The following is a 27,670-nucleotide window of genomic DNA, read 5'->3' as shown; positions in this document are numbered from 1 at the left end:
TAATATTTTTAAATAACATTTATTTATTTATTTTATTGGAATTTGTCAAACGAGAAGAAGACTAAGAGAATAAAAATACAATGACAGGGATGATAGGCATATTAGTGCACTTATGCAGGCCGCCTTAGTATTTAGAAAAGAAAACAATGCAAAAAGAATATTTTTGGTTATATTATAGACAAAACCCAGTTATCCGGCAAAGGAAAGGGGAACAGCAGCTTTCCCCATAGCAGTCAAAGGATAGATAAGACACTAAGGTACAGCCTTTTCCTCTATCGTTCTATTTTATTATTACCTGTCTTTTTTCCCTGTCTACTAATTATCTCAGTTAATTTCCAATTAAATGGTGAGAAGGGCAGTACATCGACACTGCTACTAGAAAAGCCAAGTAAACAGGAGTTACGACCACGACACCTACACAATAACAGACACAAACAGACGGCTTTCCTGAAATTCTTCTGCTCGTTTCATTGGCATGTTAACGTCTCTGAAGGGGGAAAAAACTACATTTCCCAGGAAGCTACGGGGCTAGACGCAGGCGCATAATGTCTCATTGGTGCCTCTGCGGCGAAGCTGCTTCTGTGATTGGCTGAAGGAGATCCCGAACCTGTTCTTCATTGGCTATCCCAGTGCCATGTCCGATCCCGGAAGGAGGGGTGAGCGCGAAGCGTTATGGCGACGAGGACAACGATAACGACGACAGCGGAGCCAGAGAGTGGGGAGGGCGCTCAAGAGATGATGGAGGGTGAGAGGCCGGATTGTAGCGCGCGATGTCCGAATCTAGGCTAGGGTTGGCTCGGTTCCGTTCAGCGACTATAGAGAAATGGGGGACGTTGTGGTTTGGGGCTGCTGGCCTTAATGTGGGAGATGCCGAAGTATTGGCGGGGCATCTATTTAGGGGGTGGTCAGCACAGTGGGCAGTGGGGGAAGCTTTTCGGGCGAGGGATGTTGTGAGAAAAAGCTGGGGCTGTTCCCTGGAGTCAGAATTGCTGTAGTAGGGTCTCATAATCCCCATCTCCACCCTACTTCGTCAATTAAATCAGTTATTTTTACTCTCCTACAAATTGCCAGGTCTCGCCGTTACTGCCATGGCATGCAAAGCAAACGCACGTTGTCATTTGTGAGATGATGATGCTGGAATAAGACATTAATACTTTTGAGTAAGAAGTCTTTTTATAAAACCTGCCTTAACAGCAGCTCGGATGTCATCACTGAGTCGGTGCAGGATTTCTTGATGTTGACGATTTAATCTGCCACTGACTCATCAAACTTCATTTAAATCCCACCTTTTATTCACATCAAGAGTTCAGGACTTTCATATTGTTCACTCATGCTTTAAATTCAGCAATTTCCTGCTAAGTGTTATAGTGAAGAGAGAGAAGGGGTTATATCAATGACAGCAGCGAAGGATGAACTTGCAACATGAATTATTGTTATAAATTTACTATCCTGAGAGTGAATCTCACTGCTTGCTGTGGATCTGAGTAGAGTTTGTAGCAACCTATTCTAAATTTATCCATAGCAAAAGGGTTTTATTTGCATCTTTCAGGAGGTACATCTAACTACAGAAATGGGAATCATGGCTTTGTGTTGCAGGTTTTATTTTGTTGCTGCTTACAGAGCAACAAAATAGTTTTATGAAAACTATTTTTACACAACCTGTTTTTATTATTCACATTGTAGCTTCCCAAAATGTGAAGGAAGGTGTGACATATCAGTAAGGAGATCATCCGATACCTCCTGTTGGATGCTTCGTAGACATCAGTGATAATAAACCAAAAGTACATCACATTATGGTTCATATAATCTTATAAAATTTTTATAAAGTCAGTTATTACCCATTTTCTTATAAAATGAGAGATGATGCTGACAGAACAGTTAAAATGTCCATATACTTAGCAAAAAAATTAATAATTGAGGAATCTTGTCTGGCAACTTCTCCTTATAGAGAGGAATTTAAATATTTTCCAAGTAAGTTCATCTAAATTACTTTCTGTGCCAGAAGTGTAAATAAGTTCAAATGTTTTGCATGGGGCTCATATGGAAAAGTGTACTTTGAGTAGCAATACATAATATGTGGAATAGTATTAAAATCTTAGGCATAATGAGAGTACTACCACAGATGCAGATAGAATGAAAACTGAAGAAGAATGGAGTTCTATAGTCTTGTGATGATTTCCAACATCAAGTGAATGGCTTACCATTCTTGAGTTTGGTTATTGACATTGCCAGGGAACTACCCGTCATTTTTGAACTAAGGTTAAGTTGTCAATCTGATTGATACTTCATACTGAAAAGGAAGTTATCAAAGGAGATGAAAATATTCTTGACTGGCCTGACAAGACTTTTGTGCCATGCTTTTTCCTTGTATCTGAATTCAGTACATCAATAAATTATACCCGAACTGTAGTAGCTCATTCACTGTAGATCAATTCTTGGGCATCTGATAATAAGAATTCAAAACCCAAATCTTGGGCCAAGAACCGAGATGAATATATATTGATCTAGGAGGGGAAAATAGATAAATAATCTCTTTGAAGATATTTAGGATATAAAGTATATGATTTAAAGTTCTCTTAATAACTTGGCACATTTAATGCCATTACCTAACATTCCCTGTGACATTCTATGGAAGCAAACAGGATTTTAAAGAATCAAGATAGGAAGAGTATTGATGTCTTTGAACTTTGGTGTTGGGGAAAACTACTGAGAATATTGTATACAACCAAGAAAACAAACCAATGCACAAATCAGCCCAGAGTTCTCACTCAAGGCACAAATAATTAGGCTCAATTATCCTATTTTGGACACATTATATGAAGACCCAACTGTCTGAAAAAGGCTATAATTCTACAAAGGGTGAAAGGAAAGGGAGGAAGAAGATGACCAGCAGCAAGATGCATGGTCTTAGTAACTGTGGCTATAAGTGCACCATTGGGAAACTTGAAAGAACAAACTAGAGAGATTCATCACTAAGACCTGAAAACAACTTGATGGTATATAGTCAATGAACTGCTTGAATATTCCTATTTGTAAGAGAGAGAAAAAAGAGATTGCGTGCCATGACAAAGGATTTTTCATATTTTAGCATAGTAAGCCAAGATGTGACATCCAAATGCATATTTGTTCAAAAACAAACACTATATCTGATATTCTGTGATCCTAACTAGAGTGTACATAATTATGCATATGTGTAATGGACAATACACATTTTAAAAAATAATTTATAACTCCAAGGGTTTGTACAATAGTTTTATTCGTGTTTAATTCATCACAAAGTTATTGTATTTGTTGCAAAAACCCTATCATGGTTACCCCTCTGAAAAGTTATCAGATGTAACCTATTCTGGCTTTCATAGTATATGCAAGTTGGTTTTTGCCATAACTTGGATATGTTGCATGTTTTGCATTCCATTTAGCTGGGGGGGGGGGTGAGTGGGGGGGGGGGTTAGATCTTGTTACTTGGGAGTAAATCTATTTTGAAAAGTGGGGGGGGGGGCTACTACAATACTCATGCCTCTTCCTAAAACTCCAGTCTTATTAGTTTATCTTTAGAGTGTTAGCTCTGTTAAATTGTTGTAGGAAAGATAAGTCATGTGTCATAACAGATTTATTTACAGATAAATATTCACAAGGTTTCTTTTAATCCATAAAAGCATATGCCCTAATAATTGTGTCTCTGAAGGAAGCGACAATATTTTTTGTAAGTTATATAGTATCAGTTTTGTCTCTGTTATTATACTTTATTCATTCTAAAATAAACAATTATATTTTCCGTTCTATAGTTGATAAAAGAATTGAATCAGAAGAATCTGGAGATGATGAAGGGAAGAAACAAGCAGTTTGCATAGTAACAGACCTCAGTCAACAAAGTCTAAGAGAAGAGCAGAATGGAGAGAATTTAACAAGTAAGTTACTATTTGGAGTATGCCCTTTGTAGTATATAATATGACTGATGTAGAATTGAAGATTTACCAACGCCCATCTCTTTGAATAGGTAGAATGCAATTGAATATGTTTAATGTTACACTTTCCCACTGCATATAATTAATGTTTTTGCATATTCAGTGTTTATTCATTGCAAATTTTTAATTCTATTATAGCTCTTGGAAACACTGAGAAATTGTCCTCTTACACTTTTTAAGTGAAAAGGAAGTGTATAAATTAATATTGCAAAGATTCCTGGCTATAATTTTTATGAGGAGTTTTTTCTATGTTTCTATATTTTATATTCTCTTGCCTTTGAATAATAAAAGGTGGTAAGATTCAAATTTCCTCTGGTTCTTAAAAATATTGTTTTATAGTTACAGTGCAAATACATGTAGATATGTTTAACATGAAAAAATACTTTATTTTATTTTTATTTTACTTACTGGGTTTGAGGGCTGCCCAGACTGTTTCTGCTTAAAAAAATAATATGCTTCACTTTGTTGTATGTGAAGATGGTACATGGGGCAATTAGAGTTTCTAATAATAAAAATGATTATTTAATCAAACTTTTATTCAGATTCACCCTTAATTGAAATATATTATTGAAAAGCATATTAAAGAGTAAACATTTTTAAGAAGATCAAGGAGCAAAATAAGTAGGTGATTGTTTTATCCCACTTTTCTTTTTCCCAGGCCTGGTCTCTCTTTTTTCTCTTTAACTTAGTATCCTTTTCTCTGTATTCCGTTTCCATTATCCCACATTTCTCTAGCATGTCACTCAGTGCTGTCCTAAGTTCTAATGGTTGCTGAAGGGCTTGTCACTAAGCAAAGACTATCTCTAACTGGTGATGCAGTGTTTAGAATGCAGTATTGCAAGCTAATTCTACTGACTGCCAACAATTTGATTTGAAGCATCTCAAGGTTGACGCAGCCTTCCATTCTTACAAGATTGGTGTAAAATGAGGACCCAGATTGTTGGGAAAAACATGCTAATACTATAAACCACCTAGAGTGGTCTGTAAAGCTCAATAAAGCAGTATATAAGTTTAAGTGCTATTGCTATATTCACACATTCCATTCAGTTGTAGTTGTGCCTATACTTACTAGTTTTCCCTGAATTACTGGTTTTGACATAAGAAAAACATATTCATCATGGCTAGCAATAAAATAATCCTTAGTGTAAGTCATAGATATTAACAGAATATAGTGGAACTCAATGTTCAAGTGACAGAGAACACAAAATAGTGGAAGTGGAAAGAACAAATTAATGGGGAAAGTATAAAGATATAAAAAGTGATTTCTACATTACAACTATACCAAGGATATTTTATTGCTTAACTAACACTGATGACTCTAAATAGATGGCAGCACCTAAGTAACTGTGAGCTCACAAAGCTAAGTCGTATCAGACCTTGTTAATTCTTGAGTAAAAGACTGACTGGAAATCCAGACCTAGAGGTTAGACTGGGAAGATTAAAATAACATTCTGGAAGACAAAAATAGCAAACTATTTCATATTGTTGCCAAGAAATAGCAATAGCAGTAGACTTATATACCGCTTCATAGGGCTTTCAGCCCTCTCTAAGCGGTTTACAAAGAGTCAGCATATTGCCCCCAACAATCTGGGTCCTCATTTTACCCACCTCGGAAGGATGGAAGGCTGAGTCAACCCTGAGCCGGTGAGATTTGAACCGCTGAACTGCTGATCTAGCAGTAGCCTGCAGTGCTGCATTTAACCATTGCGCCACCTTGGGTGTAGAAAACTACATGGATATGTCCATGAAGTCTTTAAAACTCTAGATTTAGCTAAGGTATTTGAAATATAAGTGGGGAGACCATGGAAAAGAGTCACAGAAGCCACTTGTGTGACTTTGGGCCAGAAATACTATCTCGGCCCAACATGTCATTTGAGTATAACTGGTTTCTAGTCCCTGATTGTACGTTTCTGTTCTAAAATGTCCTTTACAAAGGAAGATATTTGAAAAAAAAAGTCCTATTGACTGCTTATCAGTCAAACAAATTGTGGATTTAGAGATAGAAGAATCTTTTCATAAAGAACAAAATAAGTCTTTGCTGCTTCTTCAATCAAAAATTTAAAGAACATGGCCTGTGTGCCAGGGGTGAAATGCTACCAGTTCGGTCCGGTTCGCCCGAACTGGTAGTAAAAAAATACTTTAAAAAGTTTTTTTTTAAAGTTTCCACTTGTGGCACAGCTGATTTGGAACTTTTAAAAAAGTTTTTTTAGCATTTTTAAACTACCAGTTCAGGAGAACCGGTAGTTTAAAAATGCTTTTAAAAGTTTTTTTAAAATGTTCCCACGATTAACTGTGAGACAATCAGCTGTCAGAACTTTTTTTTCTTTTTAAAGCATTTTTAAACTAAATGATGACTAGATGGCAGTAAAGAGTTTTTCACCTTAGACTTTTTCCAGCAGCTTTATCCCAGGCATATAGAAGATGTTGGATAAAAGATGGATAAAAAAGATTTTTTTTCAATAATAATAATAATAACAACAACAACGTGTTTTCCCGAAAATATGACATGTCCTGATAATAAGGCCATACTAATTTTTCAGATGGGCAAAAATATAAGCCCTCCCCCCAAAATAAGGCCCCTAGACAACGCCCCTCCCTCCGGCCAGGCAGAGCACTGAAGGTGCCAAGCTGCGGGAACTAGGGGTGGGGTGGAGACAAAGGTGATCGCGTTACTTGGTGCCTTTGGGATACCGCTAAGTTGGTGAGTGGCGCTGTGCCCAGTTGGAGAGGGGGGTTGCTGGGCAGCTGCTCTCTTGCGAGCGGGCTTCCAAAGAGCCAGGCACAGCCTCAGGGGTGAACGGCTGTGTTGCGCTGTCACTTTATGGTTGTACGCTCTGGGAGTATGCTCTGCCGGCAGCCAGCCCACAACCATAGAGCATATGCCCAGAGCGGCCACTGCCGGAAGGCTCGGTTTATTATTATATAATTGTATCACAGCGGCCAGTTGTTTCGCCGGATTTGGCATTGGTTACTAGTCGGGCCCCACCCAGGGGCCTAGGATGTCGTAACGTATTTTCGTAATATGCGTGCAGATCCAAGCAGTGCGGCTTTTTGCATTTGACTGATGGTGATTTTGTCAATTTTTAACTGTTTTAAATGTAATTCCAGTGCTTTTGGTATAGCACCCAGTGTGCCAATTACCACTGGAATTATCACTGCTGGTTTGTGCCATAGTCGTTGAATTTCGATTTTTAAGTCCTGGTATCTTGCAATTTTTTCATGTTCCTTCTCGGCGACCCTGCTATCACCTGGTACTGCGATGTCTATGATTGTGACCTTATTTTTCTCAACCAGTGTGATGTCTGGTATATTATGCGCCAGTATTTTGTCGGTTTGTATACGGAAATCCCACAAGATCTTGACCATCTGATTTTCGGTGACTTTTTCAGGCTGATGTTCCCACCAGTTTGTTGCTGTTTTAATATTATAATTTTTGCACAAATTCCAATGGATCATTTGTGCTACTGAATTGTTTATTATTATTATTATTATTATACAATTGTATCACAGCGGCCAGTTGTTTCGCCGGATTTGGCATTGGTTACTAGTCGGGCCCCACCCAGGGGCCTAGGACGTCGTAACGTATTTTCGCAATATGCATGCAGATCCAAGCAGTGCGGCTTTTTGCATTTGACTGATGGTGATTTTGTCAATTTTTAACTGTTTTAAATGTAATTCCAGTGCTTTTGGAATAGCACCCAGTGTGCCAATTACCACTGGAATTACCACTGCTGGTTTGTGCCATAGTCGTTGAATTTCGATTTTTAAGTCCTGGTATCTTGCGATTTTTTCATGTTCCTTCTTGGCGACCCTGCTATCACCTGGTATTGCGATGTCTATGATTGTGACCTTATTTTTCTCAACCAGTGTGATGTCTGGTGTATTATGCGCCAGTATTTTGTCGGTTTGTATACGGAAATCCCACAAGATCTTGACCATCTGATTTTCTGTGACTCTTTCAGGCTGATGTTCCCACCAGTTTGTTGCTGTTTTAATATTATAATTTTTGCACAAATTCCAATGGATCATTTGTGCTACTGAATTGTGCCGCAATTTATAATCAGTCTGCGCGATTTTTTTACAGCAGCTGAGTATGTGATCAACAGTTTCGTCAGCTTCTTTGCAAAGTCTGCATTTGGCATCATCAGAGGATTTTTCGATTTTGGCCTTAATGGCATTTGTGCGGATAGCTTGTTCTTGCGCAGCCAGGATTAGTGACTCTGTTTCTTTCTTTAATGTACCTGTTTTTAACCATAACCAAGTTTGTTCCCTGTCCACTTTATCTTTTATTTTTTCCAGAAATTGACCATGCAGTGCTTTGTTCTGCCAACTCTCCATTCTTGATTTTATCACATCTTTTCTGTATTCTTGTTTTGTCTGTTGGGCCTTCAGTAGATTTTTGTTCTTTACTTCGATTAATAGATGTTCTTGAGTGTCTTTTAAATAATCAGCCAGTGCATGTTTTTCTTCTTCAACTGTTTGCTTCACTTGTAATAATCCTCTGCCACCTGATTTTCGTGGCAGATATAGTCTATCAGTATCACCACGTGGATGTAAACTGTAGTGTATTGTCATTAGTTTCCTGGTTTTTCGGTCCAAAAGGTCCAAATCAGCTTGTGTCCAGTTAACTATGCCAGCTGTGTATCTTATAACTGGTATTGCCCAGGTATTTATGGCCTTGATTGTATTTCCACCATTCAATTTAGATTTTAAAATTTTCCTAACTCTGTTGGTGTACTCTCGCCTGACAATAGTTTTTACTTCTCCATGCTTGATGTTATCCAACTGCAGAATGCCTAAGTATTTGTAGGCTTCATTTTCTTTGCATTTAATTAGTTGGCCATTGGGCATTTCAATTCCCTCAGATGCAGTGATTTTGCCCCTTTTTATGGATACAGTGGCGCATTTTTCCATGCCAAACTGCATTGAAATATCGGTGCTGAATACTCGGACTGTATTTGTCAATGATTGGATTTCTATTTCTGACTTTCCATAGAGTTTCAAATCATCTATATATAGTAAATGCGAAATTTTTTCAGCTTTTTTGGCTGTTTGGTAGCCTAATTTCATTTTTTTAAGATTACTGATAGTGGGATCATTGCGATGATGAAGAGAAGAGGTGAAAGTGAATCACCCTGGAAAATTCCTCGCTTGATATTAACCATTCCGTAGCTCTCATTCCCTACTGCCAACTCAGTTCTCCATTGTTTCATTGCCTTTTCAGTAAAGGATGTAATATTTTTGCTAATGCCAGTTGTTTCTAAGCATTTTATGATCCAACTATGTGGCAGTGAGTCAAATGCCTTTTTGTAATCAATCCAGACCATATTCAAGTTCGTTTTTCTGTTCTTACAATTTTCTAATATCATTTTATCAATTAGAAGCTGATCTTTTGTGCCCCTGCTCCTTCTTTGTTGCCTTTTGCTCTACTGGCAAGATGTTGTTTGTTTCCAAATAATCCATCATGTTATCTGCAATAATGCCTGTGAGTAATTTGAAGGTTGTTGGTAAGCATGTTATTGGTCTATAGTTTTCAGGTGTTGTTCCTTTAGTTGGATCTTTCTGAATCAAGTATGTTTTTCCAGTTGTCAACCATTCATCAATTTGGCCCTTTTGTAAAATTTCATTCAGTTGCCTGGCCAATATTGCATGTAAACTGGTCAGATATTTGAGCCAGAAACCATGTAATTGGTCCTTTCCAGGTGATGTCCAATTCTTTACCTTTTTAACTCGATTTTTGATCATCTCAGTTGTTATTTCTAATACTTGCATTTGTTTGTTGCCAATGCTTTTCTCAAAGTCATGTATCCACTTTGCTTCCTTGTTGTAGTCCTTTGCATTTTCCTACAATTCTTTCCAGAATTCAACTGTGGCCTGCTTTTCTGGTTTTTCACTTTTGGTGTCACCATTCACATTAAGACTTTGATAAAAACGCCGTTGGTCTGATCGAAATTGCTGATTTTGTTTATATTGGATGATTCGTGCCTCATATCTTTCAATTTTTCTAGCTGTTGCTGTTATCTGCTGTTTTACAATCTCTACAGCTTCATTGATGTTTCTTGTATCCAATCTATATCTTCTGATTAGCCGATCTATGATTTTGTTGTTTTTAAGCCGTTGCTCATGCATGTTCTTTAAGTTACTAGCATCTGCCCTTAATTTTTTGATTTTTTGTTCTAGACGGATTTTCCACTTTGGCTTTGATGCTTTTTCTGTTGTGTGACTAGGTACTTTAATTTTAATGCCTAGTTCGTTAGTGACTATTACAGCTGCGCTGTACATTAACTGGTTTGTTTCCAAGATGGATCCCGGTTCAATTGTTGAAAACACTGCATTAACCATTTTCATGATAGGGGCCAAAATTTTCTTAGGCACAGTTTTTAGTGATGGTAAACGTTGCCTTTCCTCATTAAGCAGAAAATGCTCCATGATCTTATCCTTCAATTCTTTTTGTTTTTGAGTTAGTTCATCAGTTGGTTCAGTGATAACTGGTTCTAGTGGTGGTGATGTTATTTCCTCCCTGAGAGCTTCTTCTGGGAGTTCTACTATAGTGTCTTTAGTTGTGTCTTGAATATCAGTTATTTCCGCTTGTGATATTGTTTTTTGGGTTTTGCAATTTGCCTGAATTTCCTCATGTTCAACTTCACTAAACACTTTATTCCGTATAATAAATCGCCTTTGATCTGCTAGTCGTTGTTCACTAACATTTGAATCTGGATATTGTTGTTCCATAATTCATACATTCGCTTTAAATATCCTCTTTTTTCTGGCTCTGAGTTGTAGTAACAGGCCATTATGGCACGGTTTTCATCTGCACTATATTTTTGTCGTTTTGTTGGCTGGTCCACTTGTAGCCCACTTGTCGACGGATGTCCAGGGACCCCAACATCCGCCGCGGCCCTTGTTAACCCGCGCGACGACCGATGCGGTATGGAATTCTTATTCGTTTTTTTCACCATATTGTATGGGTTGGCGGGGGTTTTTTTACGGGACCAGATGCCAACCTGATCCCAACCTTCCTCCTTTCTCATCCGGGCTTGGGACCGGCAACGGCGGAGTTATTATTATTATTATTATTATTATTATTATTATTATTTACTTTATTAATTAAATCAGCCAACTGAACATTCAAAAATGCATTACAAATACCAGTGACTGGTGCTAATGGTTGATAAGGTTTGCTGCCAGCATCCTAGGTATCAACCAAGTACCTTCTTAAAATATAAGATGTTCCGAGTAGCTGGTATTATTGCAGGAAGCTGCAATTTGTTGATGTATCTTGTAAAATGATTCCTTTCAAGCCACCACTTTTCAAATATGGTTGTTAGGATTTTTTCCCCCTGCAGATAATTAAACTGCAATTACTTCACAAATACCACTAACCAAGCAATTACATGAAGCAAGATGAGGGAGATGCTCACAGCTGTTGTCACAAACGGTGGGTCTGGCTGCATTTGGGCACTTGATGGAAGACAGCGGGAGAACCAGTAGTTAAAAAATGCTTTAAAAAGAAAAAAAAAGGTTGGCCATGCCCCCACCATACAGTTTAAAAGAAGAGACTTTTTAGTGTTCAGTAAATATTTGCAGGTTTTTTTTGCAGAATACGTAATCAAATACATGAAAAGAGGTAATTACAGGTAAATCTCACTTAACAACTGGTTGCGTAGTGACTATTCTAAGTTACAATGGACCCACCCCCCCCAAAGTTATTTCCAAGCCAGTTCCAGAATTCCAATGGCTGCACATACCTCCGTAACATGACCATATTTTGGACATTTGGTGACTGCCTCACTTTTATGGCTGATTGAAACGCTCCATAGTCACATGACTGCGGTTTACACCAGATTTTGCTGCTTCTGGCCAAAACCAGCCATTAGAATACATTGATTTGCTTCACAAATGCCACCCAAATGCCAAAAATTGTAAAATCTGGTCCCGTTATGTGGGTTCCATCTTGACTTAAGACAGAAATTCTGGGCTTTGTTACAGTTGTAATTTGAGGACTTCCTGTAAACTAAGAACTTGCTGATGAATAAACTCTTTCTTCCATTGGGCATGGTGATCAAACCCATAGCTCTTCTACTGTTGGTTTTTTGTTTTTTATGATTATGTTCTGTGAATCAGTGTCTATGTGCATGTTGCTCATTCACTGACAACCCAGGAATTTGAACAATACAGGCTTATTGCTTTGTAATGCTTAGCACTGTTGTATTTTGCTCAAAAAAATATGTAACAGCAAATCCACCCAGCTGCCAAATAAGAGCATGCATGAATTATTTAGCAGAAAGCCCTGAGTTTATCTTCACACAGGCACATTGAGAAAGAGAGAATTTGTAAGGATCTTTTTGATTCCAGAAGAGAAAAGCTTTCTTCGAATTGCTGGCAATATTTAACCCAGGAAGAACATCTGTACCATAGCAGTCCTTTTCAGGAGAACTTTGTTTTTTTTACCACACTGCAAAACTGAGACGATAACTGGAATGCAAGTGTAATTTAAAATTTCTGATATTTTTTGCTTGCTTGGATAGCTGTTAAGTAATTTGAGTTAGTTCTTGCTTCCTAATTGAATTCAATATTAGGTAATGCATGTTTTCCACAAGTGCATTGGTATTTCTTCCCCTATATTTGGATTTAGCCAAAGTGATCATTAGCTGAGAAGAGCTTATATGACTTTTGCATTATAACAGTAAAATATAAATCCATTAGCTTTTCTTTTGCCCCAAGGCTTAATTTCTCTTGGAGAAGAGCTCACTTTGCAAATTGGCTTTTGGTTGGAGAATACCATGGGTTTACACAGAATGTGCTTGTTGTTTTACAGGTGATTCAGAGATTCCAGTGGATATGGAAACTATTAGCCTGGATCCAGAGGCCGAGGTATTTGTAAATGTCACTTTCATACAGAAGCACACAGCTGCACACAATGTGAAAAGCTTTGGAGTTCTCTAAAATTTAGGCAAAGAATAATTCCTGAGTTGTTATTTTTTAAACTGCTTTGCATATAATTTTTATTAAGGAGTTTGATTGCAATACTAAAAACTAATGCAGGCTAAGCTTGATAAAAAAGAATAGTAAAAAAGAATAAAACTACAAGAAAGAAAATGAGAAAGAAATATATAAAGCAGTGACTTCCAATCTTTATTACAAGTATAGACAAATTAAGTAACTCTTCGCCCACTCTAAAATTACATACATTTACCTCTTCATCCCACATCTCATCCTTTCTTTATAAGAAAATCCATAAAATATCACTTTTTCAGTTCTAATGTCAGCAAAAAGGTAACTGTGCAAATAAATAACTTATTTTAATCTTGATCATGTAAACCAGCTTCATATTCCTTCCTTTTACATCTAATAGTCTTAATTTTTGTTGCATTCCAATATTACTATTTTATTCCTCTTTAATTCTTCTATATCCCATCCCACTTCATCAAGGATTTAACAACCCTCTTTTGTTAGACCAAGGAGAAAATGTTTACTTGGTTTGTCATTTCCCTTTAAATTTTTAAAATTTTAGCCAGTTTCTTTTGTATACCACACCAAAAAAGCATCATTTTCCAAATTGTTGTCTTGATCTGTCATTTTTAGTTCCAAATTCAGTACTTTCTCTGTCTTGTGAGAAAAAAGTTGCTCCATATCTGTCATTCCCACATTGATATGTGGTTTCATTCTTTAAAGATTTCCTTTATTATTTCCAATGCTATGACATTTTGTGCAATTTTGTAAGTCCTAGTTAGCTAGCACTGAACAGTTCTGCTAATATCAACATTTTTATTCAATCCTCCTTCTCCCTTCACAGCTTCTTTAGGCTTCTCTGAAGCAATCAGTCACATTTTATGGCCACTAAATATGTTGTTGTATTATAAGAATTGAGAGTTCCATAATGGCTTAATTAAATGGGAGGTTCAGGATACATGCAGCTAAAAATTTTAATGCCGCAAGACACAATGAATTTCCTTGAATTCATGAAGAAGGGAATCACTGCTTAGTAGCAGCATTGCTTGCATATTGCATCAGACGTGAAAAATAATGTCCTTCACTGTCCATTTTATACAGAATATTTTTGTGTGCTGTTTCTATACTTCTGAAAGACATTTTGATGGTTTCTGTGGGAACAGAAGGTTGAATCAGGAGGAAAAGCTATGCAGAATTACTAAGCAATATAAACCTCAATAATACAAATAACTTCTTTACATCTTACTTATACCACTTCAGGAACTGAGGGAATAACTTATTCATGGTAATATTGTGTAACAGCGGTGACAGGATTGTAAATAAATAATAAAAAGAAAAAATGGACAGAGTGTGACAATAGGCAATGAGCATGATGGATTAGGACATAATGATTTCTCAGTTTAAAATAAAATTGCAATTAATATCTATATATTTCTGTTCCTTTAAGAAATTTGGTAGAAACGTCTCAAATGGGAAAGGGGGCAAATACAGATTTTGAAATGCATTTGCATGTACTATTAACTCTTCTTTAAATGCTGAAACTGGAAATTCAGAATGAATGTTCTTTGTTTAGATTAAGTATCTATGCATCCTGAATAGTACATGAATTACAATTAACAAGGATGAATGGATTATTTCTTGTAGAAGCCCTTTAGCTGCAAATATCCTCATTGCTATGTAATAAATGTATTTCTTGTGTCTATACTATCAATACATTTGTTTTGAGTAAATTCCTTGAAATGTACATTGATTGGTAAGTCTCTGTATCTTCCTGATTTAGAAATAAATTTGATTTTACATTTTTCCATTATTTTTTTGCACTTTAGGATGTTGATCTGAATCATTTCCGAATTGGCAAAATAGAAGGGTTTGAGGTGCTCAAGAAAGTGAAGGTGAGATGCTTGTGGCACCCATCTCATCACAAGCATGACCTACTGTTGCATTGGCCTTTATGACAGTTCATTGAATTACGTATATTCTTCTACTTGGTGGTCACAGTCTAATGCTGTAGTTATTGTGAGAAAGGACATCAAAACAAACAATAAGGCAACTAGGAATCTCAAGCCAAAGTCCAGGATCCCAAATGACCATCTGCAAACTGGCATTGGATGGAAATGGTGGCTAATCAGGCTGGGTATCACCAATTGAAACTTGCCAAGGTTTAAACTACTTATTGTAGCACTTCTTTTATTTTTCTTTTTAAAGATACAGTAGTCCTCGACTTCCAACAGTTCAGTTAGTGACCGCTCAAAGTTACAGTGGCACTGAAAAAAGTGACTTAAGACATTTTTCACAGTTAAAACTTTTGCAGATCCCCATACCAAGGTCATGTCACTTTATCAACTGCAATGATTCACTTAACAAGTGTTGCAAGATATGTCGTAAAATGGGGCAAAACTCACTTAACAAATTCCCACTTAACAAATTTTGGGCTCAATTATGATCATAGGTCAAGGACGACCTATATTTGAAAGTTGTAGAATTTTAAAACTAGAACTATGGCTTAGACTGTCCTCCATGTGAATCTTGGTGAAATAATCTTTAAATATAATTGTTCTTTTTTTGTATTTCTTCCTTCTCTTTAGACACTTTGTCTTCGGCAGAACTTGATTAAGTGCATTGAGAATCTGGAACAGCTGCAAACTCTCAAAGAGTTGGATCTTTATGACAATCAGATTTGTGCGATTGAGAACTTAGAGGCCTTGACAGGTCTTGAGTAAGTATCTGGATAAACAGTAGGTCTCTATCTGAATGGTTGATGAGAAACTGGCTGGTTCATTTCATAAAGGTAGACAAATTGTTTTTATTTTAAAAAATGTTGGTTGATTTATTTATTGGTCTTCATGCAAACTGGTTATTTACTACAAAAAAAAATGCACCAAGGGAAAAGTGTACTACTTTAAGAAAATGGTGTAGGTTTGGAGAAATGAAGCATCTTTACCTAGTATCAATTGAGAGAAAGTCAGACAAATAAAGAATCATGGTTGAGATGATCCCTCTCCCTCTCAATTCTTCTCTCTCATCCTGCTTTATTTGTTACAGGATCCAGTCTGGGTCAGTCACCAGAACCAGATGTTTAATCGTGGAGGCTTTTGGATTCATGTTGGAGCCCATCCTCTCTCTCACCAGAATGTTATATTTATTGGTTAGATTTCCTGGTGCTTTTTCAATGTCTACCTTGTCAATTATTATTACTTTTTAAATTATAGCCAGAAAATAGAGGGAAAATGCATTCATGTGCATATTGGTTCTTCATAGGAAAATGGTCAGGATAAAATAAAGGTGGGACACATGAGAAAGAGTGCAGAAATATATGACAGAAGAAGGACGTACAATCAATTTCACAGCTACTAAGATTGTTGGCCGAGCAGGTGCAAAATTGGCCAGGGAAATGATTGAAACAGGCTCCTTGTCAGGCAACAGGATTGCTGATTTGCTTATAAGGTACTTAGGAACCAAGGACTTGGCAGCGCAAGGAAACAACAGCCAATAGCCAGCCATCAACACAGCTGTCAACCAATAGGAAGCCACACTATTCCAGTAGAGAGAAATTCCCTGATGATGGGCTCCAGTATGAGTCCAAAAGCTTGGAAGACTAAACCTCTGGTCCCAGTGACCAACTCAAATTGTATCCTATGATAGAAGCTATCTGGTTTTGTTCTTTGAAATTATTTTCTTTGTTTCCTATTAGGATATTAGATATTTCATTTAATATTTTACGACATATTGACGGCTTGGATCAGCTCATTCAGTTAAAGAAACTTTTCCTAGTCAACAAAATCAACAAAATTGAGAACCTAAGCAACTTACAACAGTTGCAGATGTTAGAACTAGGATCTAATCGAATCAGGGTAAGATTTGTTTCTCTCTAAACAGCACAAGAGTCAGCTAATATCCAGGCAATGCTTTCAAAATAAATCTGAATTGGAATATTAAGAGCAGACTCCATATCATGTTAATTATAGACAAGGAAATGATGAAAATCCTAGGTGTAATGACAACAATTTGTAGAACGTTTTCATCTGCAGATATTTTTATATAGCATGATTTTACTTTCCTTTTAGAAAAAGTGCTTTTTTCTGTAAGTAATGGATTGATATGAACTGTGCTGCTAGAAATAATAACAATGAAAATCTTATAAAGCAAATTCTATTAAGATTCAATGCAAAAAATATCAGCAATTTGTTATGGTGTCTTTATGTGGAAAACTTAAAAAATACAGACTTTGAAATGTGAAGGCTGCTATTTTCCATCCTTTTCCTATAGGTTCCTTGCTTGCTATGTCCATTTAATTGGCTGATAGAAAGTACAAATAGTCTATCATATCGCATGGCACTGTTCAGTTTTGAATAATCTCACAAATATAGGCATGTAATCATGATGAAAAGGACAAGTATGGCAAGATGGGTTTGCTAGCTATACTATAATATTATTTACGTTAATATATTGTAGGTTATTTCTTTATTTGTAAAATTTATTATGCACCCATCTCACCACATAATAACTCTGGGTGGCTTAACAATATTAAAAGATAAAACAGGTTAGTGATGTGAAACTGGAATCTTGTTCAACATGACTGTTTTATAGGCAATTCAGAATATTGATACCCTGACTAACCTGGATAGCCTATTTCTGGGGAAGAACAAAATCACTAAGTTGCAGAACCTGGATGCATTGACAAACTTGACAGTGCTTAGCATACAGGTACCAGTCCTGTGCTTTCTATTTTGATTGTCCTTGTATGATTTAACTTATTTGCCTTTCCTGTCTGCATAATTTCTAACTAAAATGAAATGACAAATGCTGTTATCACTTTGAATTTAAATATTTATTTTTCAGATCTTCGTTAAATTATCATTGAAATTATATGGTTTTTCTTTCACATACAGAATAGCTGTCTGGTACCTATATTTCTTTTTCCCCAAAAAATACAGCTATTATGCCATAGAATAGCCTGTTAAAGTATGTACTTAATTTTCCCCCAAAATGCCAATGGAGAATACGATTTCCTAGAACCTGAAGAAGTTCAGTAAACTTTAAAAATGTGACAATATTGAAATGAAAATAATGTTTTTCTTTAATAGAATCATAAATGTGCTTTCTGGGAGTATAACTATTGCATTCCATCTGGCTAATTCAATGTTAGAAAATTGTGCATAGTTCTGACCAGACAAGATTTAACTTACTGGTAGTACTAGTCATCTAGTTTCTTTTGAAAGGCATAAATACAGTTGGAATTGAACTAATGGGTTAAAGCAGTGGTCCCCAACCTTTTTATCGCCGCGGACCAGTCAGCCTTTGATAATTTTACCGTGGCCCGCTGAGCGCGCGCAGGGGTGGGGGAGCGTTGTTCGCGACGACACATTGATTGTTTATATATCACGTGCGTACCAGCGCGGGGCTCTCTTCCCTGGAGCCTTTGCGCACGGCCCAGGAGCTTTTGCGCACGGCCCAGGAGCCTTTGCGCTGCAGCGATCATGTCCCCGGCCGCTGCAGCGATCATGGCCCCCGGCCGCTGCAGCGATCATGGCCCCCGGCCGCTGCAGCGATCATGGCCCCCGGCCGCTGCGCGGCCCAGTGCCAGGTACTCCACGGCCCGGCACCGGTCCGCGGACCGGGGTTGGGGACCACTGGGTTAAAGTATTAATGAAATGACAAGAGCAAAATAATATGTATTGGGGCCAAATTGGGGTCTTTAGATATGTCTTCCAAGTGTGGGGTTTTTTTGGTTCTGAGACTACCAGAATAATCCTTATATGGAATTAATTCAGATTTTATACCTATTCCAGAGCAATCGGTTAACAAAGATTGAAGGACTACAGAATCTGGTAAATCTGCGAGAACTGTACCTTAGCCATAATGGTATAGAGGTCATTGAGGGCCTGGAGAATAACGTAAGCTATTTTTTATTATTATTTAAGTTTGTACTATTTTTGAACGTGGCTCTTCGTAAAGAATGGATGGCCATTCTGAGTGGACAGGTTGCCTAGAAAATGACTAGCCCCTGTGGAGCTGTTGTCCTTCCTCTTAAAGCCCTTTCCCAAACCAACATGCCAAGTGTTGGCTAGAAACACTTCTGCTGAGACAAAACAGACTAACAGATGAAATGTGAAATGGCAATTTGATTTAACTTTGAAGATAATTTAAATTAAGAGACAAAGATGAAATGTTAAAGAGTGGAATGGGGAATTTAAGGAACATATTTAGCGATGGAGTTGATGTTATTGTAAGAGATTAGAAATTAAGGGCGATTAGCAATATTGTTTATGTACTAAGAAGAAAATAAGTTTAAGATAAAAAATATGGAAAGAGATAATATGGCTGAAATTGGAAACAGAGATATGATGTAAAATGGCGCAAAGAAAATGACATATTTCTACAGATAGAAGAGAATATTTATGGTTCAGAGTTGAACTGTTGGGTACTTGATGCTCTCTAAGTTTGGTTGTCTCAGTCCTGTACTAGCACTGATGTTACTTAGTTTAGTAACCAGATGTCTGCAAGAAAACCATCAAGCTCAGAGAACACCAAGGACCACACAAATTTCTAAATCATAGGTTTATCCTGTAGAAATAGATAGAGCAGAGATGAGAGAGGAAAACCAGGGAAATGTAAACATTTGAGAAGAGGAAGAAAAGCATTAAAATAATTTAAGAACTGAAGCAGGAATAGAGTATGTCAGGATATGAATGTGATCACATATACTTTCTTCAGGGCTAGTTATTCTTAAATAAAAATCGTATGTTTAAGGGCATGTTGCCTAGCAAAAAACAACAACATATAGGAAGCAATAAAAACACCCAGAATGCTAGAAGATGTTCTCCAATTTTTCTTCTGGTAAGCTGTATTATTAACTGTACCCACAATCAGTCATTTTACAAGAGTACCTGCTACACATTTTGAAAATTCCAAATGCATAAACACACCAGAACATTACTATATCCCATGAGAATGTATTATGACTAGTGTGTTGTACTAGAGGCTTTGTAAGAAGGGTTTGTTTTCTGGATGGACTTGAAGGAGGTAGTCTAGTTCAAAGGAGAGACAACAAGATCATTTGAAGCAGCAGAAGTTGCAGGTCTCATATGGATCTCCGTTTTTGTTCTTTTGGTTTAAATAATAAGAGTTAATTTGGTGTTGTTTTTTTTAACCGAAAGAAGGATTAACATGCTTTCCTAGTATTTTTACACCTGAAAATTTGTAAAAACAAAAATGTATTTTAAAATATTGTTGCATCTTATATAAAGGTTTCTTAAGTTTAATCCTCTTCCCAAAGAACATCTTTGATTTGGTTTTCTGTGAATTAAATATATCTCTTATATCTCTTGGTTCCTTTATTATTCTTCCCTAGAGTCGATGTCATAAGGACATAAATATTTTAATCACATTTCGAACAATGAAGCAATATAGAGAGAGTCTCAACTCATCTGTGTTACCTTAGTAAAATTATATCCAGACTGCCTTGTTACTTAGATTGGTTGATATTAGGAAGAAAAATGATTTGCCTTTTCTGTAGTTGGTTACCAACAACCAATATGTTTATTGTGAGAAAGACAACTAAGGGTCCAAATATGCAGCTGATGAACTCTATGTATGCTACTGCATGGCATGTCCTTTAACTTTTAATAATGTTTTATGCAAGAATACAAATCTGTGAGAAAACTAATGTCAGTTTTCTATGCATTTGTTTTAGAATAAACTTACAATGCTGGACATTGCAGCCAATAGGATCAAAAAGATTGAAAATATTACCCATCTAACAGAACTCCAGGAATTTTGGGTAAGTCTGCAGTCTTAAAACTGTAGTAACTTTAGTGAACAACATCTTTCCCCGTTGTTTCTGTCAGCAGCAGACTGAGTAAACACTATGAAATGCTTCTCTCTGATAGTGGGATTCATTCCCCTATGTTTATGATGGACTTTATATGGCTTCTTCATACTATTCTACCGGGTTGGTAGCTGCTTCAACATGAATCCTTCCATTGCTGTTCTATCATTTTATGTGAAGTCCTTGCTCATATGGGACAAGCATAAGCTTTCATTTTTCTGTCCGTAAAACTATGAAAGGTTGATGTTGATGTCAAAATGCAGACAAATTCCACCTGGCCACAAGATTCCTCAACTAGCTTGTTGAGTTTAAAACAGTATCCACATAGCAAGTAAAATACAAACATACAGAAACCTTCCACATCATAGTGCCATCTAAATATATTAGAACTATTTCTCCCAGAATTTCTGATCATGCTTCCTGGGAATTCTGGAAGATCCCTGTCATATCACAATAAACAATGCTGGAATAAGCTTTTGTGTGCTTTTACAAATGGTAGGAATAGTTGCAATCAAAGCCTTCTAACAAAGAGGAGGTTGCCATCATCTTCAGGACCTACATGATGTTGCCTTGCTTTTTGTGTTGCATCATGATTTATCTCTCTTGTATACAGATTTTAGAATAGGGATATCATTCTTTTAAATCCATATTGAATTTTTCATTTACCAGTGTGAGTACATTGTGAACTCCTGACAGATAATACTTTTAGGGGAGAATTCATGTTCACTGTTATTTCCTATCTACTATAAAAAATGGGCTTCAGAGCATGCATGAGCTCCCACATTATGTAAATAAATAGTTAATGCACAGGACTCTGGTTTCAGAACCTATCAGGCTAACCTCAAGAATGTAGAACAGTACTCTGTTTGCTTACACATAGCAAGCAGCATCTTGCCAGAGCAAACCCTTACTACTCAAAGCCTGTTAGGTAAGCTCCCCGTTAGAAGAGCGAGTACGTTCGTGTTGTGAAAGTTGTGTTGGGAGAACACACAAACCAGCATACAGAGACACTGCAGTTTAAATAGGCTTTTACTTTCGTGGAAATAGAGGTATCAGAGTCCATCAAACAGTCCAAGTCATACACGGATAAGACAGTCAGTCATCAATGTCTTTCAGTTAAGGGGTAATCCAAATAACATAGTCCAGTATCATATAATCAGTCCGGTACACAAAGTTTGCTAACAGTTGCAAAACTTACAATAGCTCACGGAACTTTCTAACAGCCAGTTTCCAAAACACTCAGATCAGATCAGCCCAGCATCTAACGAAAACAGAGAGCTAACAGTCGTTCTGGCTCCCTCTTTTGGCCGATTGAGGAAAACAGCAACCAATCACATTTTACAGTATGATTTAAAGAAACAGGTATAGCATTACATGATTTATATATTGCCAATCCAACATTTAGAATATTCCTAACAAAGCCTAATGGATATACCATGGGAGATACTAGAGAGTGGCTATCCTTACCCACTTTTCTCTGTCTCCTAGTCAGCACTAGGCTGCACTGCCTCTTCTTACTCTCCTTTCTAGAATATGCTCCCTTCCTGGGAAATGGTCTTTTCACTGTTGTCCATCCCCCCTAGCTCCCCTTCTAGAACACTACCACTCACATTACCAATAATTGGTGATGAGGCAGAATAAGCTTCACCTTCTCAAGAGTTTTCTATTGCATGAGGTAAAAATGATAGCTATGAACAGTTACTAATCCATGTCTTAAACTTCTAGCCATATTTATGTTCTCTATGCTTCTCAGATGAATGATAATTTCATTGAATGCTGGAGTGATTTGGATGAGCTGAAAGGAGCCAAGAAGTTGGAAACAGTCTATCTAGAGCGAAACCCTCTCCAGAAGGATCCCCAGTACCGTCGCAAAATCATGCTGGCTCTTCCATCTGTCCGGCAGATAGATGCTACCTTTGTCCGATTCTGAACCTTCCCTGGCCCTTTGCCTTTGCCTTTCTTCCTCTCAGAGTGTCACAACTGGGATTTTTATCCACATACTGTACCCTCTGTCTTCAGCCTGCTGACACTTACACAGCGAATGGCCAACCAGAAGCACTGATATCAGACCTTGTATACAATGCACACACTATTGTTGTTTTTGAATATTGTTGTTATGATTATTATTATTATTATTAAACCCTAACGTGTGAAATCTCCTGGTCATAATGGTGTCTGTCTGAATTAGGCAAACTATCAAATAATTGGTCCTCTAAATGTTTTCAGTGCTCTGACAGGCAGCTTAGAACTAAAATAGCCTCTGACAGGGGTTAATGTATTGAAACATATTACTTTCATTTTTTTCTTAAAATGAACATAGAAAACTTAGAATCATCCAGTGAACACGGAAGCAATTGGATGTATAGAATAAATTGCATTATGTTGCCGAGTTATTTGCTTTCACCTATGTACATTTTCTCCACCATGTAATTGACTTCCTCTTTTCAGTGTACACATCCTTGTGTTTCTCACTATACAAAGATTGATATATTCAATATGCCTTTATTTACTTTTCTGATTGCCTGCTCTGCAAAGCTTTATGCTTTTGACATGCTATTCTATACATTATTTCTGTTCTGCAAAAGATGGTAGAGCAAGCTTTATAATCAATATGAAATGAATTTCAAACACTAATTATTAACAGAAGAAGACACAATCCTATAAATGATTGATTTGGTCCTAAACCAGTCAAATAACTACAGGTGGTAGAATGGTATAAGTGAATATAAGTGTATTTGGGTGTCAACAGTTCCTGATAGGCAAAAAAAACAGTGTTGATTACAGGAGTAACTGAATTTTGCAGCCAAGGGTTGAAGACATGGTTTGTTTTCACAGGGGCCCTTTAGGCTTGTCATTGCCTTGGAAAGATGCTGGCAGTAAAGGTGTATGATTCCCTCTTAAATATTCACATGATAAATCTGAAAAAACCACAAGTAGTCAAATTGTTTGCATTTTTTTTCAAGTGTGCTGTATTTATGACTGTTACAGCTGAGCTTAGATTAATGCTTTGAATGTTTTCTGTAGAAAAAAACTGATCATTCCAAGTATTATCAAGAATAGTCAATTGTATTTCTGTAAATATTTTGATCTTCCAGTTATCATCCCTAACTAGCAAACAGTAAGCCCCATACACCCAGAAGCCACCAGATTGCCTATCCAGGGTAACTTAATACAGTGGCTTTAAGTGTAAAAAAATAATAATCTCCAGCCTCTCTATACTAATATTGCAAAAATTGATTGATTGAAATCTCTGGTCATTTAGGCAAATTGTTCTGAAATCTGTTTTGATCCCACATTAGTATTTATAGAACAGAAATTAATACATTTGATCTTTAGAAATATAATTTTTCTAATGTCTACATTAAGATGCCTAGTTTGAAAATTTTAGCTGATACCTAGATCAATGTTACGTTTTACCAAATTTTTCTGGAATTCCATTGATTTACTTGAATGTATGCCCCTTTAAAAATTGTCTTGAAATAAAGCATTCTTTGCTTTGGAGAATTATTAATTATAATATGCTGCTTATACATAATTGGGATATAATTGGGCTCCTTTTAAATGTTTTCCTGTTGTCTGAAGAGGAGATCTAAACTTGCTTTGCTGGCATTGCTTTGTAGTCCTCCAATGCCAGGCACTCCATCATTCTTCAGTTATGATCTCATAAATGAGGGCATTAGAACTCTTACATCAGTAACAGAAGGTGAGGTTTTAACAACTCTATAGGATAGATCTATTTAGCTAGTTAAGGTGCAGTTTGCAATTTGAAACTAATATGTTTTGACCTGCCTTAGGCTTTTTGACAAGTTTTAGTCAAATCACCAATTTCTGTTCCAAATGTTTATCTTTATATTAATGATCTATGCTTCTGAACGTCAGACGGGCAAAAAGGTTCAGGAAATGCATTAAGATGATTAGACTATTTGCAATACTGTGCTATGTTTGAGCATTTTATATCTTGGTTTGGGAGCTTTGCATGCAAAGAGCCATTGACATCTCTCAGGCTTTGAATTAGATTTACAATTTTGGGTGCTCCTTTGGCAAAAGCATTCCTTTGAAATACATAAAGGAAAATTAGGTAGTGCCAGAAATCCTGAGCCTTTTACATATTTTTCCTGACCAAGAGAATGTAGTCCATTTATTTACTTATCTTTTAAATTTTAAATATGGTTTTCCCCTTCCCAAATGTCAGCAATATGATAATATTTTACCTGAACATCTTTCTTGCTCTACACTTTGCAACTCTCTTTAAAAAGCATATGGAGAATTTAAATTTCCCATTACAATTCACAGCCATAAAATGATTTTAAATGATTCTGTTCTACTGATCATTGTAAAATTGATTCTTTAATTCTCACCATTTCACTATGTTATTAATTTTCACTCACTTTTAACATCTCAGAAGCTGCTTTTTTAGTTGTGCACAAGTAAAAGTAAGCATATATAGGTACATCTATATTCTAATCAGATTTCAGGAGAAATGCTTAGAATAGCACTGATATGAGAAATTAGGAGAGTGATTAATGCAGTGCCCCCAAATAGGATGAATACAATAATAACTAAATGCAAACATTACATAAATCTGTACATGTAAATGAGAAATACGATTATTACAATAATGATAAATAGAAATTCTACAATTTAGGTAGAAATACAACTTTGTGTTGAAACCAGGATGATCTCTGTAACCTCTGTCCAGATGTTCTCAGTAGGAACTTAAAAACTTGATGCCTACCCTGTTTGGGAAGTTTAATAATAAGTTAAATATTGTAATATTTAATTACAATACAGTTCTACATTTTTATAGTTATTGAAGCTCAACAACTGCTTTATTAAAACTCTTAAGTGAGGTTCGCCCTTTCTACAGATTTATAATGTAATAAAATATATATTAGGGATGAGGGTACGGAGAGAGAAGCTAATCAGTGGCTTCTCAGTATCTTCAGTTGTTACATTATTCTCATTTTTTTTCTCCCTATATCTTTTCTTTTACACAGCTGTAGAAAAAATGGTTGAAGTGTGAAATCCCCCTCTCCTTTTTTTTCATGCATGTCTTTTTTCTTTATATATTTCCTTTAAGAAAAAATTTGATAACGTGTCTGCTTACGTTTACACATGGATCTGCAAATCCACACCCTCCTATCAAACAAAGGCAAGGTCTGCTAAAAGCAATTAAACAGGATTTCTCTGGGGAAACTACTTGCAAGTTTGAGATTACCTCACCTTGTGCATACACAGAATTCTGCTTTGAGATTACCCCACATTATGCATACAGTCAGGTATTGACCAAAGCAGAATTCTGTTGGAGTGTATGTTGAATAATGTCAGAAAGGCATTGCCAATCAGTGGCATTTGCTGTCTTCTAAAGTAAAGACAAGTGAAGATAAAGGCAGGAAATAAGCAACATGATATACAGAACTTAGCATCCTTTCCATTTCCTTGGAGTGTCTCAGATTTGTCAGATGAACTTGTCAGCTGATAATCATTCAATCCAGAGAAAGATGGTACAGGTACAATAAGCTCATCGCAATACCAGGTAGTTTGGTAAACAACAAAAATGTTCATTATATATGATGCATAATTTTCAATGACACAATACAAAGAAGTGCATACAGAGCTGCTTCCTCATCTTGTATCTTATCCCCAATCTTATTTCCAAAATTTTTACGTGACCCTCCCTTCCTTCTCTCTAGATACAGATTTGTTGATATGTGGAAAACTGAAAAGCATTCTTCTAGTGTGTTTCTTATGTAATGTTCCCCCTTATTTAAAAACCAGTAATAGAATACTGGCCTCCATATGCAACAGTTGAACAGTAACTATGCCACAGTAAAATATTCCATTAGTATCTTTCACCCAAAGTTGCAAATGAGCCATTTCGTAATCTGCAAGAGACAGTAAAATACTTCCCAGGTGATTTGCTAAAATAAGAATAAAAATAAAATCCATAGTGGGAAATTTTGGGGAAATTCAGATCAGATTACCCCCACATCCAGATTTTGTGATTACCAACAGGTTGAATAGTTTCAAAAAGTTGTTTAATTAGCAACAGCTGTGCAATGCTTTTGCTGAGAGTAAGTATTTTAGTGTATATTTCTATTGCGTACATTTCTTGTTTCAATCCCTCATTTCCCAACATTTCTACTGTTGGGCTTTGGGGAGGAGTTATCTGGTTGGGAGAGGAAAAGGAAGAAAAAATTGTTAAATTATTTCACACACACACACAAAAGAAAAGAAATTGCAACATTACACAATTGCAAAATATTTTTCTTTACATTTCTCTGGACTGCCTATTTTGTAGATTTCTTCAGTTTTATATAAAACAGTCCCTGGCCTGCAACAAAGTGAATGGTGAAAGGCGGCAGGGAGCAAGAAGTGTTGGAAAATGAGGTTTGTGAGTCATGCCATGCAGGATGTGTTTTAGCATTTTTGAAATGGGACTGCAGACTTCATGTGTGCAGTGCATTTCCAGGCTTGCAATAAGATGTTGTAAGAATTGACATTTGGTAGATGGGATGAGAACCATCTTGGACTAATTGTTTGGTTTACATTATATAATACACTAGGATACATTATAATTGTTATAATTATAAAATATAATAATCCTTCTTTCTGCCTTGATGTATATATAAATCCAGGTCAGGAGAAGGCAATGTGTTATGAGGCATCAGATAATAGAGTTAATTCAGTAAACTTATGGAGAAGCTATATTGTGCTAATACAGTATTTGTTAGAAGAGGCAGATATTCCTAAACATCTGTTAGAAACCTCAATGATATCATGCGTATCATGATATTATTGAACAAGTGGTACAAATGATCTCTGTGTTGATAACAATGCTCATGGCATTATTGGTTCATCTTTCTTCCTGGTAGACACTCAGGCAGAAATACTAAGTTCTTGGCACACGTACCGCTGTATAAAA

The 27,670-nt window shown here is 36.5% G+C and overlaps 1 protein-coding gene across 2 annotated transcripts; it reads left to right on the top strand.

Annotated features, from left to right (window-relative positions):
* The first annotated feature begins 642 nt into the window (after window positions 1-642).
* On the top strand, window positions 643-23,687 carry PPP1R7 (protein phosphatase 1 regulatory subunit 7). Of its 2 annotated transcripts, none has more exons than XM_032225649.1 (10): window positions 643-745; window positions 3,786-3,908; window positions 12,784-12,839; window positions 14,744-14,809; window positions 15,503-15,633; window positions 16,609-16,768; window positions 17,505-17,621; window positions 18,707-18,811; window positions 20,611-20,697; window positions 22,499-23,687. In XM_032225649.1, exons 1-10 carry the CDS (start codon window positions 673-675, stop codon window positions 22,673-22,675), a joined length of 1,095 nt encoding a protein of 364 aa, XP_032081540.1. In that variant the 5' UTR covers window positions 643-672; the 3' UTR covers window positions 22,676-23,687. The 2 variants fall into 2 exon arrangements, with proteins under 2 accessions (XP_032081540.1, XP_032081541.1); XM_032225650.1 differs by lacking the exon at window positions 16,609-16,768 and adding an exon at window positions 15,960-16,062.
* The last annotated feature ends 3,983 nt before the right edge of the window (window positions 23,688-27,670 follow it).

This window comes from Thamnophis elegans, chromosome 10 (assembly GCF_009769535.1).
Source record: "Thamnophis elegans isolate rThaEle1 chromosome 10, rThaEle1.pri, whole genome shotgun sequence".
In the NCBI taxonomy this organism is placed as follows: Eukaryota; Metazoa; Chordata; class Lepidosauria; order Squamata; family Colubridae; genus Thamnophis; species Thamnophis elegans.
This window is presented reverse-complemented; position numbering and strand designations above follow the sequence as displayed.

What these genes read in the sequence shown, in the direction of transcription:
- PPP1R7 (XM_032225649.1), top strand. Translation starts at nt 673, where the DNA reads ATGGCGACGAGGACAACGATAACGACGACAGCGGAGCCAGAGAGTGGG. An exon ending in CGCTCAAGAGATGATGGAGG is followed by an intron (nt 746 to 3,785) that starts GTGAGAGGCCGG and finishes TCCGTTCTATAG; the next exon opens with TTGATAAAAGAATTGAATCA. An exon ending in GAGGCCTTGACAGGTCTTGA is followed by an intron (nt 15,634 to 16,608) that starts GTAAGTATCTGG and finishes GTTTCCTATTAG; the next exon opens with GATATTAGATATTTCATTTA.